This window comes from Oncorhynchus tshawytscha, linkage group LG13, assembly GCF_018296145.1.
Source record: "Oncorhynchus tshawytscha isolate Ot180627B linkage group LG13, Otsh_v2.0, whole genome shotgun sequence".
Taxonomy (NCBI): Eukaryota; Metazoa; Chordata; class Actinopteri; order Salmoniformes; family Salmonidae; genus Oncorhynchus; species Oncorhynchus tshawytscha.
In genome coordinates, this window is record NC_056441.1 from 65,054,644 (window position 1) to 65,073,021 (window position 18,378).

Below are 18,378 nucleotides of genomic sequence, written 5' to 3' on the forward strand. Positions count from 1 at the left end.
ACAGGTTAGTCGAGGTAATTGAGGTAATATGTACATGTAGGTAGGGGTAAAATTACTATGCATAGTTAATAAACAGGGAGTAGCAGCAGTGTAAAAAAAAGCAGGGTGGGAGGGATAATTCAAATAGTCTGTGTAGCCTATTGATTACTTTTTCAATAGTCTTATGGCTTGGGGGTAGAAGCTGTTAAGGAGCCTTTTGGACCTAGACTTTGTGCTACGGTACCACTTGCCGTGCTGTAGCAGAGAAAACAGTCTATGTCTTGGCTGGAGTCCTTGACAATTTTTGGGGCCTTCCTCTGACACAGTCTAGTATAGAGGTCCTAGATGGCAGGAAGCTTGACCCCGGTGATGTACTGGGCCGTACGCACAACCCTCTGTAGCGCCTTACGGTCGGTTGTCAAGCAGTTGCTATTTCAGGCAGTGATGCAACCAGTCAGGACGCTTTCAATGGTGCAGCAGTAGAACTTTTTGAGTATCTGATGGCTATGCCAAATATTTTCAGTCTCCTGAGAGGGGAATAGGTGTTGTCATGCCCTCTTCACAACTGTCTTGGTGTGTTTGGACCATGATAGTTTGTTTGTGATGTGGACAGCAAGGAACTTGAAGCTTTCGACCTTCTCCACTACAGCCCCGTCGATGTGAATGGGGATGTGTTCAGCCCTCCTTTTCCTGTAGTCCACAATCAGCTACTTGTCTTGCTCACGTTGAGAAAGAGGTTGTTGCCATGGCACCACACTGCCAAGCGTCTGGGTTCGAGTCCCGCTCCTTGAAAACGGCAGCTCTAGTCTTTAGCTCAGTGCAGATGTTGCCTGTAATCCATGGCTTCTGGTTGGGGTATGTACTGTACGTACTGTCACTGTGGGGACAACGCCACCGATGCACTTATTGATGAAGCTGGTGATTGATGTGGTATACTCCTCATTGCCATCGGATGAATCCCGGAACATATTCCAGTCTGTGCTAGCAAAACAGTCCTGTAGCTAAGCATCTGCGTCATCTGACAACTTCCGTGTCGTGCAAGTCACTGGTACTTCCTGCTTTAGTTTTGGCTTGTAAGTAGGAATCAGGAGGATATAATTATGGTCAGATTTGCCAAATGGAGGGCGAGGGAGAGCTTTGAACACATTTCTGTGTGTGGAGTAAAGGTGGTCTTGAGTTTTTTTCCCCCTCTGGTTGCACATGTGACATGCTGGTAGAAATTAGGTAAAATAGACTTAGCTGGTAGAACTGATGAAATTAAAGTGCATTAAAGTCCCCGGCCACTAGGAGCGCCGCCTCTGGATTAGTATTTTCTTGCATTTTCTTGCATTTGAAATGTAAAGAAAAATGTAAGTGTTCGCATTACAGAGCAACACAACTCCAAACATGACAGATAAAAAGCTACATACCCCCTAGGCTATATGAACATAAAGAGACAGCCCCCCCAAAAAAACTGTGGAATAGAATAAGTTATAAAACCTCTATGATTCATTTCATCAGTCCTACCAGCTAATATTTGAGTTTTAGATTACATAACATTTGAGGACACAAAATTTAAGGGCCTCTACATGTTCAATAATTTTCATAATCTAACCACAAAGCTGCCCCCCTTTTCTGGCTGCCCTCCCCCTTCCCTTCTAAGTTCCAGATGGTTTATTTGTGATATAGACATAATGTACATGGAGTACATATGATATACATGGAGTACACAGTGCAATAAAATGCTTACTTTCCAGTTAATCTCTCAACAATGCAACAAAAATGGGTAAAGTAAGCTGCTAAGTGAATAAAAAGAGTAATAAAAGCAAAGAGAAAGAATTCGGCAGAGAGTAGGAAGGTCGTCACAGAAGAATAACATTATATCATCCCCACATGTTCCAGACTGAGATTTTCACAGTTGGAGTTTTCTTACATGTGATACTTCAAATTAGATATTTACTTTCACATGTAGAACTACAAGTTCACATATTTAAAAAAAACAATAACATGTAAAAAACTTATTCGCAGTGAAAAACAATCACATTTTCACATATGAAACAGCAAATGTGATATTCACATGAATGTTTTTCACATGTGAAATTGTGTATCCGATTTTCACTGCATAAACTACAATTCACATGTGAGGTGAAAACATGTTATTCTCCTCACATGTGAAAAGGTGGTGTTTAACATGTGAACTCTAAATGTAATACATGTGAAAAATGTAATATGGTTCCATGTGTAAAATTTAAGTTCAACGTGTGAAAACAGCTATTTCACATGTGAAAATACAATTTTTAAACTGCAAATTTGACATGTATTTTTTTGTCAGTAGATACACCTAGGTCATTAGTAATTCAAGCACACACCTGTGTAGTAGTACACACTACATCTAAATTTTCATGACACTGGGCCCTCTGCTGATGGAGAAAGGTCAAATCAACAGTCTAGAACTACACTTGCTACAGGTTAACAGGGAGACAAACCGATTCTAAATCCTGTTGATTCACACAGAAATCGTGTGTCATTCAAGCAATACTATGTGTGAAATGATCATAAGACAGGTGAAGGTGAGATGCCTTTCAGAATACAATAGATACCATAAAATGATTTTAATAAACATCATATTGCAGTCCATCCGTCTTTGTATTCTAGACAATATGACAAGATTTGCTCTGAAAAAAGCAGTCTTTATCCCTCATGACACTTGATATAAGACTGTTTACAACTACCAGAAAAATCTGTCACCATAGCTCTTGTTTATCAACACAATAGTTGCCAGATGACTTAACTTCAACCCACATCGCTGGAGAACTCGGGCCAGGATTGATTTTTACTATAAAGTTTTGGCACTATGTTGTCCTAGCTAGGGACAGAGACTGGGCAAGGGTTGTGTTTGACATCAATGAACCTTTTAGAGACAAACATATTGATACCATAATAGGTTATAGTTATTTTACAATAGTTATTGTTATTAAAGGATTACAGACCACCTTCTCACATTTATTTCAGATTCTGCTGACATTCTTTATGTAGTAGTAAAAAGATGTGTGTTTTATGATGGTCAATGTTGGTACTGACAAACTACTAAACGCATTAAAAAAAAGAAACAGCCCTTTTTCTGGACCCTGTCTTTCAAAGATAATTGGTAAAAATCCAAACAAATTCACAGATCTTAATTGTAAAGTGTTTAAACACTGTTTTCCATGCTTGTTCAATGAACCACAAACAATTAATGAACATGCACCTGTGGAACGGTCGTTAAGACACTAACAGCTTAAAGACGGTAGGCAATTAATGTCACAGTTATGAAAACTTAGGACACTAAGAGGCCTTTCTACTGACTCTGAAAAACACCAAAAGAAAGATGCCCAGGGTACCTGCTCATCTGCGTGAACGTGCCTTAGGCATGCTGCAAGGAAGCATGAGGACTGCAGATGTGTCCGTACTGTGAGATGCCTAAGACAGCACTATAGGGAGACAGGACGGACAGAAACTAAATCTATTAAATCTATAATGTTTTAAACCCTATCTCTGTTGTTTCAGAAGTTGATGTTAGTGGCCATTTTTCTATGATAGTTTGACTGGAACAATACATGTAGTTTTCATTTTGGGGGCATGCTGAGCTGGCGTTTACAGTACAGGAGTCCAATGAACATCAGGTTTGTCTGGGGCCCAGAGTCCCAGGGAGAACACACTGTTTGGACCTGGCTCCAGCTGTCTTCACTACTGACGCATGACTTACGTCAAGAGCAGACCAAGCCCTGGTGTGCTGCTCTCAACAGAGTCATCTTGTTTGCCAAACAAAAGAAAACATAAGGTTGCACAATTAGGCTCAACTCCGTTAATAATCAACCAGTCTGTTAATTACTAATCAGGGAACAGGGGACACGCTCTCTCTCTAACTGTACTCTGGAGATATCCATCCGGCAACACAGTAAACAGGCCTCCCTGTTCATCAAATGCAGTCCCCTCACAAACAACTTATGCCAATGTTTACGGTTTCACCATTCTCTCTGAAAAGAATAACAAACGCTGTTAGACAGACATGCCTTTTACTCTTTGCCCTGGTCTGCATGCATTTCACCAAAGGTTGATAGAACAGCATTTAAAAATAGAACAAGGTTTTATAGATATTGTAGCGAACAGCGGACCAGAGTAGCAAAACCGAGTCACTGGCGTGAAAAGTAAACACCCTACACATCGCACCAATATGGTAAATCCACTTGGTGGGAATTGTAATGTGGCTCATATAGAGAGGATCGCTACACGGCCCACACAGAACGGAAAGGCACGTCCCAGTGCTTTGACTTCTCAGCCCCCTTACACATCTGTGCGTTCCTTTGGCCTCATGGCCACCATCCCACTTCTGACACCAATTTAGTGAATGACGGGACAGGGAGGAGAACCCGGGTGGCTGGTGTGAAAGGCAAACACCCGATGCATTGCACCAATAGGGTTAACCCACTTGGTGTGAATTGTAACATGCTCATAAAGCAAGGATCGCTCAAATATTTTATACTGTATTACGAATACTGGCATAACAGTACTGAGGTAAATAAACACATTTGAAGAAACATTGACTGGTCTAAGTTACATTTCATAAATAGCAGGCCTCCTGTTGAGCCTTAATTTCAAAACATAGGGCTGTTTCAAAATGTAACCATTTTCCAAATTCAAATAAAAAGAAACTGGTCTGCCTGTGAATTCAGACATCCTTTTGTCCCTGCACAGAGATCATGTGCTTGACTTATCCAGGAAAATTTGAACTGGTGTTGATTAAATAGAGCCCATAGTTCATCAAATGTGATCACCATTTTAAAGTGACAAAATGGCCTATATGATTTTGCACTATTGTGAAAGCTGTTTTTTTTATCAGTTAATCTGAGTAAAGATGGCTCTAATAGCTAATGGTTGGACAAGGTGCTTGCAAGTGTTGTAGGTTTGATTCTTGTATGGTCCACATAATGGCTCAAATCGTCAGACCATACTATCATTACTTCTAATTAGTTGTTCTAATTAGGTATTTTGAAGAGTTCCTTAAGTAAAAGTTAAGCACCTATTAGACCTTTTCCCTGTTGAGGAACTTGAGCAATAATTATGAACATAATGCACTTTGAGAATGGAATGAAATTAATTTATCCCTTGAGAAATCAAGATACTGTCAAAACATTTAGAATAAGGAAATGCCTCTTCCCAGAGATGTTTTGTATCATGGTGATGTTAATGGACAAAAATGTATAAAAATCCACAATCCATCCCTCCCAAGCCTTTACTTTCTCCATCAGAGGACAAGTTGAGGTTAGTCCATGGTATCTTATTCATCTTTGGGATCATGTATCTTGTCATAAATGTTTCTGTGTGCATATCAGGTCTTTGTTTTCCCACAACATTTCAGATTTGCAGACATCGACCATTCCTCAAGCAGGCTACATTGAAAAATGCAGAATCTGACCGACCTTCCAGGCAATGCCACCAACCCACAGAAGAGCCTATCTGTGATAATCAAGGTGTGTGTGGTGATCCCCTTCTTCTGCATCTTCCTCTACTGCATCGTGGTCATGCTGCACACGTTCGCCTCCCACAGACATTTCCTGGACAACTCCCGCTACATCCTGTTTGCCTACATGCTGATCAACGACACTCTCCAGCTCCTCTCCTCTGTCCTGCTCTTCCTCTTCGTCATGGGCAATGTGAAGTTTGCCATCGTCTACTGTGCACCTCTACTCTTCTTCTCCACCTCCACCTTCCAGAACACCCCTCTGATCCTGGCAGCTATGTCCCTGGAGCGCTATGTGGCCATCTTCTACCCTCTGCAGCGCCCGGCTGCCTGGCGCGCTGACCGTATCTGGATCATCATCCTGAGCCTGTGGCTGGTCAGCTGCATCCTGCCCATTGTGGACTTCTCTCTGGGAGAGCCTCAGCCTGGCATGAACATCCTCTCCACCCCGGTGCTATGCAAAACCGTGGTCCTTAACTCATCCCCCGTCCAGACACTGTTCAAGGTGTCGCTCAACGGTCTGTTCTTCGCTGTGGTGGCAGCCATCATCATGTTCACCTACATGAGGATCCTGCTGGAGACCAGGAAGATGCGTCAGGACCGGGCATCGGTGGGCAAGGCCATGCACACAGTGCTGCTCCACGGTTTTCAGCTGCTGCTGTGCATGATTGCCTTCACCCACCCGGTCACAGAGAGCCGCATCAGTATGCAGGCCGGCTGGCTGCAAGAGCACATCTCCTTCTTCAACTACTTCTGCTTCATCCTACTGCCGCGCTTCCTCAGCCCGCTCATCTACGGCCTGAGAGATGAGTCCCTAAAGGGCTACATGAGGAGAGCTGTCTTGTGCTGCTCACACAGACACAGGATCAGCCCCAGAGCCCTGGCCACCAAGCCCAGGGTCAAATAAACTGGTCCTGAAGCGGAGCCACTTGTCAAATCAATGTACAGACTAGTAGCCTGTATATGTTAGTTAATTAAAAGAGTATAACCTTGGCTGGATGACAGCCATTATGTCATTATTAAGCTGGTGTCTTTTAAAAACTTAGATTTGTTGGTTACTATCTAACAAAACTGTACATTTTTCTTCAAACACAGAGGCTTGTTTGGAATAGAAAAGATGGCTTTAAAATACTTTGAGATATACGCTACGCTAGATGTCACTATAATTCCATATTTATCAAGTGGTCCAATTTGGGTCACCGCACTGGATCAATGTGCGCCCACAGGAAGACGTTCAGTTCCTTTGGCGAAATTAAAACATTGATAGGTAAAGCAATAAGGGTTCGATTATTTGATATTCAGAGTTATTATAAAGCAATTTAACGAGACTATTATATAAGTGGAAGAAAGGGACTGGGCACATTCATGCATCACAATTCCAAAGTGCAAACTGTTGCAATACATTTAAGCAAATACAGTTTTCCTAAACTACCTAATGTAATATTATTGTTCATTAATCATGCAACTTCATATATGAGATAGGTATTGTTGAACTATTCCTCCCGATGACAGACCATGTGAAGCGGTGAAAGCTGATGTTTTAGGTGTGACCGGCGCGCGCTGTTGAGAAAGAACATTGCAGAGATTTACACAGAACCGCAGGACCGAGCGCAGCTTTCCCGTAGGGCAGGCTTGAGTGGTTTCAAACAAGAAACTGCGCTACACTTTATACATTGACAGCAAGAACCATTGTAGATTAGAGTTTACAAAAAATCTAGCACAAGCATAGACACCATTTTAAACATAATCGAGGGGATCATACGCGCGCAAAATGCTATATGATTTCAAATCCATTTACTCAGCCTGTGTTATAATCCGTGTAATTTTGATGCCGTTATCTTTTGGTGAGATGTATACGTCATTATTGAACGTAAAACAAGCCATCAATGTTGAAAGACAACTTATTGATCATTTAGAAACTTACATCGAACACGAATCGGAGAGACTTGAAGACATAAAAAGGTGAGTAACAGACAGGGAATGTTGTCATGATGCACGCTTGATAGACTACCATTTATATTGTAGGCTTAATTATTAAGGCTTCGGAGTGGGTGGTTTTAGAGGGAGACAGAGAACAAATAGAGGTAAATAATTGTTTCTAAGTTTGGGCTATGTGTCCTTTATTATATTCCATACAATTTCATGATAGGCTACTGTTACCGTCTTACTTAAGGCGTTGTATTCCTTGCGGAACATATGCCATCGATGAATCGCCTCCATCCGTGTAGGTAACTTTAGAAGAAACTTAACATTTATAATGACTCATTTACTAATGTTAAGTTCGTTCTAAAGCCTATCATAAACTCAAGATGAGTTCTATACTAGTTTAGGAGAAGAATGTCCATGGAAAGCCTCATACATATATCATTGCATGGTTGTCTCCCCTATCATGATATCACCTTAAGGGGATATATTCTCTCTAAATGTATAATACTTGTAGACTCTTTCTGCAGGTTTTATGCAAAGGTGTCAGACTTGCACAGTGAGGTGTACAGTGGACCATCAGCTGCTATGGCAAACCCCTTGGTGGCGTTCACTCTTATCAAGCGCTTGCAGTCTGAGTGGCTGAATCTGATCTACAGTGATGAAGCACAAGAGAACACCCAAGGTTGTTTCCCTTTACGACTCTCTTTAAAAACACATCTGGTCCTTACAACTGACATCACCTGGGACCTAAGTTTGTCAAAGCTCCATCCCCCGCATCTTGTGTCCTGTCATTACCTCACTCCCACTCATTCCCCCTTGTTATGTTTCAGACTTCAGGTCTGGTTACGAGGAGGTGGAGAAGGAGGGCAGCTTGCCCAAACTGGAGGACCTTCAGGGGGCTGCCAAGGGGCTGATGAGGCTGCAGGATGTGTATGCCCTTCAAGTGGGGGGACTTGTGAGAGGTCACTTCCAGAGGATCACTGACGGCAACCCAATTGACATCTACAGTCCCACAGTATCTGTCCCTCTTTCTGGGGATGATTGCTTCCTGGTTGGGAAGGTAAGCCACCAATAACTCACCCATTTAATCACTGGTGGTGCCTGATTCACCACTCTTCTCCTGAAGTGTGCACTTGCACACTGTCTCACGTGGATCTAACAATGATGGAATCTCCCTCCAGCCAAAGATTACACAAATCCCACTTGTAAAATGAACTGGTATAAGCGCTCATTCATTCCCATGTCCATCATACCTGAACGGCAATAGTACTCCACTGACTGAATAAGGGAATGTTCTATATGTATTATGTACAGTATGTGGCTATATGAGAAGTGTGTATGATAAGGGTAATGTACAATGTATGTATTATGTTATTGTGTCATGTACAGTGTATTTTGTATACAGCAGTATTGTGTGTTCAAGACCATTTTCCTGTTGGGGACAATAAAGTTCATCCTATACCATGTTTTTAAATCCATAATGGGTATTGCGCAAGTACACACTTCTGGAAAAGGGTGAAGAAAAGGGACGTAGGCTTTATGGGTTCATTTTACTTCATTTCCTTTTGGCATCCGCTCACTATGGGATGTGACCAAAAGGTCATCTCTGCTCACATTGCACTCTGTAAAGTGTCAACTGGAGATGTGCTGTTGGAGTCATGGAGAGGAGGAGAGCATGTAACAGGAGGAGTGCTAGCCTGCTGGGCAGATGGTGCTGTGAGATCTGGCTTCCCTAATTAACATTAGCAGAAGACCATAAAACACAGTTTTGTTCTGAGCCTGTCATACTCTGTGGTTAGAGATGGAGTAAAGTCCTCTTCCTGTGTGTCAGGGGGGTTCATATAGAATGACAAGACCGGAGTGCCCTCTCAGACAAATTTGAAAAGGGTGCATGATGTGCATCCAATATGGCAGCCTATTCCCTATTTACTGCACGACATTTGACCAGATTTCTATATGTCCTGGTCAAGAGTAGTGCAAATAAAGAGAATAGGGTAGCATTTGGGACACGGAAAAGTCTTCCTCATGATGAGTCACTTCACAATGGATCCTATTGTTTATGTACAGTGGCAGTGCACAAGGGGCACTGTGTGGGAGAGACAGTGTGGAAAATCATAATCTCTGTTTATGGAAGTATAAGAATGTGGAGTATTGGCATTTGCTTCACTTTTGTTAACACCAAGATTATCTGACTGTGATCATGTGTAAACAGATGCTCCGTTTGGGGTGTTGTGAGTCAGCATACAGTAACAGTTCTACAACTGCGCTTTTATGGTAGCTAAAGCCCAGTCATTAAAACCAGCAGGGTAAGCTAAGGGTTAGCTTTATTTCTCACATTTCTGGGGCGTGTACAAAGCCGCAGCCACCATCAACAATCATAGTGCTACATGTACTTTATGTGGCTCTCTTTTCTTCAGCTCTAGATGCGAGAGAATGATATATACAATGCTTTAAAAGGTGTTTACTCTTTCCTTCCAACAGAGGTTTTGATTACAGATAAACATTTCCAAGTTCAGGAAAATAATGTGTCTCAATTTGTCATTATAAAATCTTTTTGTTGTTTTCTAATGCTAACATCCTGTTGTTGTATTGCAGGTTGCCTATGAGCTGGAGGACTACTACCACTCAGTGCAGTGGCTGGAGGAGTCAGTGCGTCTGTTCCGAGGGGCAGGGAGGGAATGGAGTCCAGAGAATGAGGGAACTCTGGAAGATGCTCTGGATCACCTGGCCTTCTCGCACTTCAAGGTGTCTATTTTTCACATAGAAATTGGTTGAAAAATTTAAAGAATTAGAGAAGATGTGATTCTTTTAGCATTTTGTTGACCAAATTTTACTTTTTTGTTTTGTTTCAGACAGGAAACATTTCCTATGCACTGAGTCTCTCTCAGGAGTTGTTGAACCATGGTAAGCCTGTTCAATTAAAACATTCCACTATACTGTGGCCTGGGGTGGTCCAGCGGTCTAAACAGCTGTCTCTGGATCACACATACTATGCGAGCATGGGTTTTACTCCGATCCACTACTCCTTCCTTTCTCTTTATTCTGTTCAATAAACATAAAAATATTAAATGAGTGGGACTGCCCCACTCCATATAAAAACATCCCACTACTCTCCCACACTATATAGAGGTAGCCTGCTTTGTATGTCAGCCTACTTCCCCATATGGTAGCTGAGCCCTGAAGTACTGTATACTTACTGTGCATAATGCAGACGTGTGCCTGGACCTAACAATTCAGGCCTCTTTTAATAAAAGTACATACATTTCCTGTAAAATGACCAGGAAACATGCTTGCTTGTTCATATTTGACCAACTGTACGCTGTGATTTGTTTCTCCAAACTCATGGTATCACATTGATGGTATTTACATGATTCCCTTCCTGAAGATCCCATGAACGGGAGAGTTTTAAAGAATGTACAGAAGTATGAGCGACTGCTAGTTGACAGTCCACCCTTACTGAGCACTGACACTGGGTTGAAGAGGCCCAACACCACCTATCTACGGACAAGGAACACCTATGAGAGACTATGTCGGACACAGGGCACCCAGGTATACTCATCTATGATATTATAATATTGTCCACCCACCTGGCTATATGGGGTAGCAATTGAGTGATACATTTGCTAACTTTTAGAAATGTTCCAAACAGCAACAGAAATCATACTGTCCTTTTAAATGTATGACACCATATGAGCCACCATATGAGGAAAACAGTTGTGGTTTTCAAATAATGTGCAGAGACTTGGCTACAGTCTGGAGCTCACAGAGAGAGAAAAGAGTTTTAAAATACAAGTTTTGAGGATGAAAAGAAAATACTGCCGCTTTCTTTCCATGTTTCGGCTCCAATAATGGACTTCAGATTCCATTCTCTCCTCACAGCCAACGCATTATGAAAACCCCCGGCTCTTCTGTGACTATTTCAACAATGACAGTCCTGGGTTGCTACTGCAGCCAATCAGACGTGAGGTGCTGAGCCTGCAGCCTTACGTGGTCCTCTACCACAGCTTCATCACTGACTCAGAGGCAGAGAGCATCAGGGAACTCGCCCAGACAGGGGTGAGTGTCTATCTACTGCCATGGTATCAACCCTTTTACTCAGAAAAGGCCTATCATGTGCAGTATGTATCAAACGCCTCGGATAAGAAATGCTGATCTAAGATCCAGTCCTCCCGATCCAGTCTTGTTGATTGTGATCTATAAGGCAAAACTGATCCTAAATCAGCCATCCAACTCTGAGACCCTTGATACATATGGCCTCAGATCTCATTGTCATAACATTGATTGAGATTACCACATTCCAAGTCAATTGAAAATGAGGAATGTCTTTTAAATCACATAACTGATAAAAGAGACCCCCTGTGTCATGATTCGTTTTTGCACATCTGAAGGATTATTAAATGCATTACATGTCAATGGCCTATTTTATGACTCCATTAAAGATTGTGCAGGAGAGTGACTCTACACACCGAACAGTGTTCCTTTTGGCTCTGCTGGGATAGCGGTTATTTCTGGAAATTTCCCATCGGCCATCTTTTTTTCCTTGTGGTCTGGCCGCTTAGACTGCCACTGAACTGAGGTGCTAGTTTTTGACTCGAGTAATAGTTACACCTTAGATTACATTGGCAGGCTATGATACGATTTTTATCATATAGTAATCTTTCTATTCTTGCATGTTTGTGATCTCAGTCTCAGTTCTGTGACCTGGTTGCAATTTTGAGAATATTAACAAATATTTACAATCTGATCATACATGCCAAAAAGAGCGCAAATATGTCCATCAAGCTGGTTTGCAAGAAGAACGTCTGACTCAATTGACTTTACTTTGTAAGGATCCCAATCTAGGAAAAGTTGAACAATAGTGAGAGGTTTAGGGATCTCTCAAAAACCCATTGGAGGAATAGTTGATATTGTTCCAACCATTAAGCAAAGGTTAAAGTAATAAAGGATACATTACTTCCGATCCTTGGCGGAGTGCCTCAGACGGTCCAAATTGTTGAGGGCTATGGGTAAAAACTGACTTCTCATCTCAATAGCTAATGGAAAATAATACTGTGTCTGTCCTGTGCCAGCAGCATAGAAAGATCTATCGTCCTAATAGTGTTTATGCTAACTCAGTTTTTCTGGCGAGATGCTGTAACCCAAATGATCTCCTAGATTGTGTGAGGTTTTGGCACTGTTCAACAGGTTTTCCACCCCTTCTTCAAATGGAAATCCCTCTACTTATTTCATTATTATGTCAACATTTGATGGCACTCTGGTGGGGTGATTAAAACCAGGCCTGGCCTGCATCTCAAATAGTACCTTATTCCCTATATAGTGCACTACAAAAGTAGTGCACTATATAGGGAATAGGCTGCCATTTGGGAGTCACATCTGGAGTATTAGTCATTTGGAGCCTGGAGCACATGCAGCACTCCTTGCCCTGAGCACATAGGCACATACATCATTGTCTGAGCATGGCATTTGTGTGTTCATGCTTGGCTCCAATGGTTTAGTATTAGCTGTCTAGTCCAAAGTATTTAGAGAGAGCGTAGATAGAAATGCCAGTCAAGTATTTTCGTCAGGCATGGCTTCATTGGAAAATTACTGCGGTTGCCAGTTTTAACATATTCAAAAAATTATGTTTATTTACTGAGCTCTTTTGGATGTTCTGTTCTCTATCCTCACATCATTAATTTGTCTCTTGTCAGACAGATCCCTGCAGTTTGATCTTAAAATGTTACTGCTGTATAAAATTGAGTATTGATAGTTTTCTTTATTTTTGTGCCATAAGTTAAGGAGATCTGTGGTGGCATCTGGAGAGGAACAGGCTACTGCAGAGTATCGCATCAGCAAGAGGTACTACTATCAGAAACATGCCACTATTAAATGTACAGTTTACTGTTCCTCCTCATAACACTTACAGCAGTAATAAAGCACCAAGCAGAACAATGCACCCGAACAACAACCAGTGAATATACTGTATAACACTATAAAATGTTTGGGCTAATTTTATGGTGCACACAGGATTTGCAGGCCTATTAGCTATATGTAATGTATGATAGTTAAATGTGGGATAAACTTTAACCTTTGAATGGAAATTGGCTGAACACCTCTGGAACCTACAGTGTCAGTGGAAGAGGAAGTGTACGTCGTTGTCTTACGTCAGGTAGCAAGACGAGTATCTGCACTGATCGGTTTAGGACTGCACATCACGTAGGAATGACGTCACCTGTCAGAAGAGCATCTGGTCGAGCTCAAACCAAGACAGTAACATGATCTGTACTATGAGAGTTTGTGGTTTGTTTTTCAGTGCATGGTTAAAGGAGACAGCCCACCCTATCATTGGGAGGCTGGACCAGAGAATCACCTTGCTCACAAGTCTCAATGTGCAGCCTCCGTATGCAGAGTACCTCCAAGTGGTAAACTATGGGATTGGAGGACACTATGAACCCCATTTTGACCATGCAACGGTGAGTGGGTTTCTCTATATTTAGAACAGTAGATCTTGAATAAACCTAACATTTACTACATTAATCAACACTTGATGCAATAGTGTACCCTCATTTTGTGTGTTAGTGTTGAGTGATGGGTGGTGTCCCAAACGTCATCCTATTCGCTAGTACAAGGGTTCCTAAACTTTTTCACTCAAACACACTGACAAGACAAGAGGAAAACTGATGATGCACTACCCAATTTTGAAATTGCACCTTGTGCATTCTACTATTACAACTTATTTGAGGGAGGGGTACCCGCCCCCCCTGCCGAGCACGCCCCACAGTTTGGGAACCACTGCCCTAGTACACTACTTTTGACCAGGGCCCATAGTTCTCTGGTCGAAATTATTGCTTTTTTTTGAGACATAGCCATAGTCTATGGCGGGAAAGTAAGGAAGGACATGATATATTTATGATGACTATTTCCTACATATAACCAGTCAGCATCAAGCCCCCTTTTTAGGCTCAACACTGGGAATCGAGTGGCAACGTTCATGATATACGTAAGTTAATCATTTGTTTTATCTTGTTATCTTATTATATGTGCATGATTGTCTCATTTGTGGAAATCCAGTAAAAGCATCTTTGGAGATAGTGTCTGCTAGATTGCATTTATCAGCATAAGAATTCAGTATTATCTTGTTGAAAATTGCAATGATATTTTAGTCCAATGTCAAACTTCCAGTTAAGGCGGTATGGAAAAGACTGTCTGCTTGTGAGTTTTGGACAAACTCCACACTCCGTATTCTGGCACGGATGGCTTTTTTATGACATGTGCACACAGTGGCTAGACTAGACACAACTCAGTGAGAATGTTGTCATCCTCCACAGCTCAGCTCGGTGGACGCAGGTGGGTCCACAGCCTTCATCCATGCTAACTTCAGCGTTCCTGTTCTGGAGGTAAATGAACTGCACACGTCAGCTGCTGGCTAAACTTAGGATGTGTCCCAAATGGCACCCTATTCCCTACATAGTGCACTACTCTTTCTTTCGTTTTTACCAGGCTGTTTGTCAAAAGTAATGCACTATATAGGGAATAGGGTGCTATTTGGGACATATACTTAATCTTCTTCTGTTTACCCATTGAAATTGCTTCAAGCCAGAACACGTACGCTCATAAGCCTTCACTCTGTTAAAATGGCATCAAGAATAATAAGAAATTCCTTCCTCAGAAAGGTCACATCATTTCTTAAGATGTTTTGAGTAGTACTGTTAAGTAGTACTGTTCTTATGACAGTAGGCCTGTTGAGAAAAGAGGAGCCAAATGGCACCCAATTCCCTTTATAGTGTACTACTTTTGATCAGGGCCCTGGTCAAAAGTAGTACATTATATAGGGAATCTGATGCCATTTGGGACGCACGACAGTGTAGTGTTTGGTTTAATAAATGAGCTGCTGTTGAAAAGACACAGGACCTCACCAGGTTTTAACCTCTCAACCTGGATTTTATTAAGGTTTCACTTCCTGCCCCATATCCATGTCAAAGATGTTGTACTTGGAGCACAGCTATGCACATGGGATTTTAACTTACAAGTATACAAAATATATATTTTTATGGAGGAATAATGTCTTAGGATTGTCAAGTAGAGGAGAAGACCAAACCAATTCCAGGCATGATAGTGGCCCACACAAAATCCAGGCATGATAGTGGCCCACACAAAATCCAGGCACGATTTAAAATGTTTCTTTCCTATGTTTTTTAGTGAAACATTGTTCCATTGTCTCTCGTGTTCCAGAATGCTGCCCTTTTCTGGTGGAACCTCCATCGGAACGGTCAAGGAGATGGGGACACTCTGCATGCTGGCTGCCCTGTCCTTGTTGGGGACAAATGGGGTAAGAGGCTTTAATGAGACAACCGGGAACACCACATAGTTCCTATAGAAAAGCATACAGGCACAGTGAGCAGTGTCAGATGTGGAAAGTTAAGAACCCTACGTCTATTCCAGTAGCCCCTGTCTGTCATACTGAAGTCACAGCAGGAGCCCGGGGCCACATCTGCACTGCATTAGACAGATAGTTAGGGATGATATAGAGAGGAGGTCAGGTACTGAGCACTGCTCTGGGATGCTAAACATGTGGGCCTCCATTCCACGTAATTTAACTCCATCCTGGATCCCACAGTCAGTGACAAGGCTAAAGGAAACGCACAGAGAGGGGTATTAGTCATTACTGTGAGAGGCTGCATCTAAGAGACATTTACAGGAGCAAGTACAGTATATACCTTTTTACTGTATGTTTATGTATTTGAACTAAGATTATAACAAGGAAATCGGGCCCCATTTGCCATTATTGATGGCTCTATATACAAGGGACCCATTTGACTATACAAATGTTTGTCAACACTTTTAGGGGATCAGTGAGTATTTAACGACTCCTTTTTACAGACCTGTATATTATATTTTATGTTTGTTTGACTACTGTGTGACATACACCACTAACACACACTCTCTGTTGTCCATGCCCTGTTCCAGTGGCTAACAAATGGATCCATGAGTATGGCCAGGAGTTCCAGAGACGCTGTAGCCCCAATCCTGAGGAGTGAGAAGAGAGAAAGCAGCTGCTGGGACCGCTTGGAGTACAAGAGCCAGTCTCCACAATGGAGCCGCGCGCACCACGCAGGCAGAGCGAGAGAGGGAGGGAATGAGAGAGGGCATGAGAGAGTGCTAGCGGCTGGGGGAGGGGAAGGCAACCAAGGAGCAGCCTGCATCTGTGATTGGAGCTTCAGGCCCAAGGGAATAAGGAGCACAGATACTGCTGGAGGGGGCTGGAATGGCAGGGGGGCTGAGTTGGTTTTGGGAAGGGGGTGGTGGGTGTGGAGGGGGCATTTGGCAATCAGCCCCAAAGGCAGAGCGGCCTCTTGCTCCAACTCCCCAGTCAGTCCCTGCTGGAGCAGAGAGAGAGAGAGGCCTCTACCCTCACACACTGGGCTGGTTTCAGTTAACTCTGCTAGGCTGTTTGCCTCCGGTGTCAGTTTGTTTGGGGGGAAAAACCGTATAATGCATCCTTTTGAAAAGTGATGCACTGAATCTGTCAGGATACTCTTCACACGGACTGATCTCATTAGCACAGCACTGATCTTTATCAGAATATTTAGTTTTAGAATAATATTTCTGGAACCATCTCACACCTTAAGAATGTATTTAAGAGCAGTGCTGTTATTCAGAGGAAAAGGGTTATTGTAACTGTTTCCCATTCATGCTCAGTCAGTTCAGGAAATCAAAGGAGATGAGGTCGTCGTCTCTCCCACTGAGGGGCTTGATGACATTTGGTGTGTTCTCTATTGCTCATCTCCTTGTAGCTAATGGAATGGATATGAGTCAAACCTGTTTAGTCTTCTAACTCCCATTCAGTGGCATCATGCATTAGTCATGGTCTGTAAACCAGATGATTGGAAAGTGGGAATGCATCTGCTTTAGTACCGAGTCTCTGACCTCAAATCCTGGGTGTCTAGCTGCCTACCAACCAGACAAAAGATTTGTCTGTATGTAGGTCAGAGAGTGCATGCTAGCTTTCACACCTAGTCTATGAGGGTGAGGAGTGAAATGTACTTACTATAGGAGCTGTAGGCTCCAAGGGGCTTTTCTGTCAGTGCTGCCGCCTTTTGAGTGACAGGGAGTGTTGAGGAAGGGAGAAGGGTTCAACAGGGACCATATCTCTGCCTGCTGAGATGTAAGGAAGTATTCCCCTCCAGTGCTCAACCCCCTACCACTCCTCCCCTTTAGACACACACACACCGATACAAACACAGGGGCCATATACTACAGGAATGCTACATGCTCCCAACTGCATTCCTTAACAGTAGACCTTGATTGTTCCCCCTGGAGTGGATTGAGGAGGCCCATACTTGATAAAATGCATGGAGGATGGAGGTTGTGCCTTTGGAGTTTCTCCAACCAAGAGTATTCTCTGGAATTCTCAATCTTTATATGGTTTTAAAATAAATACATATTTTTGTTAAAGTTATGTCTGCCTCATTACTAAGCACTTTAAACAGAATATTCACAAAAGCATATTTACTCTTTTACATTCAGCAGACTATTTATAGTTGATGTTGCACATTGAGGAAATTGAATTTCTTCTTTCGTATACTGCGTTCATTCCTGACTGGCCCAAGCATGTCATATGGAAATCAGTGTAGAGTCTGTAAATATGTTTCAAGGGTGCTGAATTTCTCTTCTCGGTAGGAGCAGGGTGTAATTTCTCCAAAATAGGAAATAAACAACTTTTTACGGCCAGACTGCCTTTTGTCCAGGCACATGCCTCATATTGCAGATCCAACTCATGCACGTTGACCTGAGCTAGTACCTTTTTTTTTAGCTAGTAGTAAAAACAAATTTTACTTTTACGCTATAAAGACTATTTATAGTTGACGTTGCACATTGAGGAAATTGAATTTCTCCTCTCGTACACTGCGTTCATTCCTGACTGGCCCAAGCATGTCATATGGAAATCAGTGAACAATCAGTGAACAATCTGAGTCCATGTAGCTGCCTAATATTCCCTCTGTTCCCTCTGAGAC

The 18,378-nt window shown here is 42.3% G+C and overlaps 2 protein-coding genes across 4 annotated transcripts; both read left to right on the plus strand.

The window, feature by feature from the left end:
- Nucleotides 1-5,363: 5,363 nt before the first annotated feature.
- On the plus strand, nucleotides 5,364-6,365 carry or95a1 (odorant receptor, family 95, subfamily A, member 1). The gene has a single exon (XM_024443602.1). It carries the CDS (start codon nucleotides 5,400-5,402, stop codon nucleotides 6,363-6,365), a length of 966 nt encoding a protein of 321 aa, XP_024299370.1. The 5' UTR covers nucleotides 5,364-5,399.
- Nucleotides 6,366-6,926: 561 nt separating this feature from the next.
- On the plus strand, nucleotides 6,927-17,818 carry LOC112265497 (prolyl 4-hydroxylase subunit alpha-3). Of its 3 annotated transcripts, none has more exons than XM_024442848.2 (13): nucleotides 6,927-7,420; nucleotides 7,899-8,066; nucleotides 8,215-8,444; nucleotides 9,980-10,129; nucleotides 10,237-10,288; nucleotides 10,770-10,933; nucleotides 11,264-11,440; nucleotides 13,158-13,222; nucleotides 13,677-13,836; nucleotides 14,301-14,363; nucleotides 14,692-14,760; nucleotides 15,596-15,692; nucleotides 16,331-17,818. In XM_024442848.2, the coding sequence occupies exons 2-13, from the start codon at nucleotides 7,970-7,972 to the stop codon at nucleotides 16,399-16,401; spliced, it is 1,395 nt and encodes a 464-aa protein (XP_024298616.1). In that variant the 5' UTR covers nucleotides 6,927-7,420; nucleotides 7,899-7,969; the 3' UTR covers nucleotides 16,402-17,818. The 3 variants fall into 3 exon arrangements, 2 of the variants coding, with proteins under 2 accessions (XP_024298616.1, XP_024298615.1); XM_024442847.2 differs by having other exon boundaries at nucleotides 7,912-8,066; XR_006078678.1 differs by lacking the exons at nucleotides 15,596-15,692; nucleotides 16,331-17,818 and having other exon boundaries at nucleotides 6,928-7,420; nucleotides 7,912-8,066; nucleotides 13,677-14,363; nucleotides 14,692-14,757.
- Nucleotides 17,819-18,378: the final 560 nt, after the last annotated feature.

Excerpts from the sequence above, each read along its gene's own strand:
- LOC112265497 (XM_024442847.2), top strand. The coding sequence starts at position 7,230 with ATGCTATATGATTTCAAATCCATTTACTCAGCCTGTGTTATAATCCGT. Across the intron at positions 11,441-13,157 it reads GGGAACTCGCCCAGACAGGG|TTAAGGAGATCTGTGGTGGC; the intron begins GTGAGTGTCTAT and ends TTGTGCCATAAG. Across the intron at positions 14,761-15,595 it reads TCAGCGTTCCTGTTCTGGAG|AATGCTGCCCTTTTCTGGTG; the intron begins GTAAATGAACTG and ends CTCGTGTTCCAG.
- or95a1 (XM_024443602.1), top strand. The coding sequence starts at position 5,400 with ATGCAGAATCTGACCGACCTTCCAGGCAATGCCACCAACCCACAGAAG.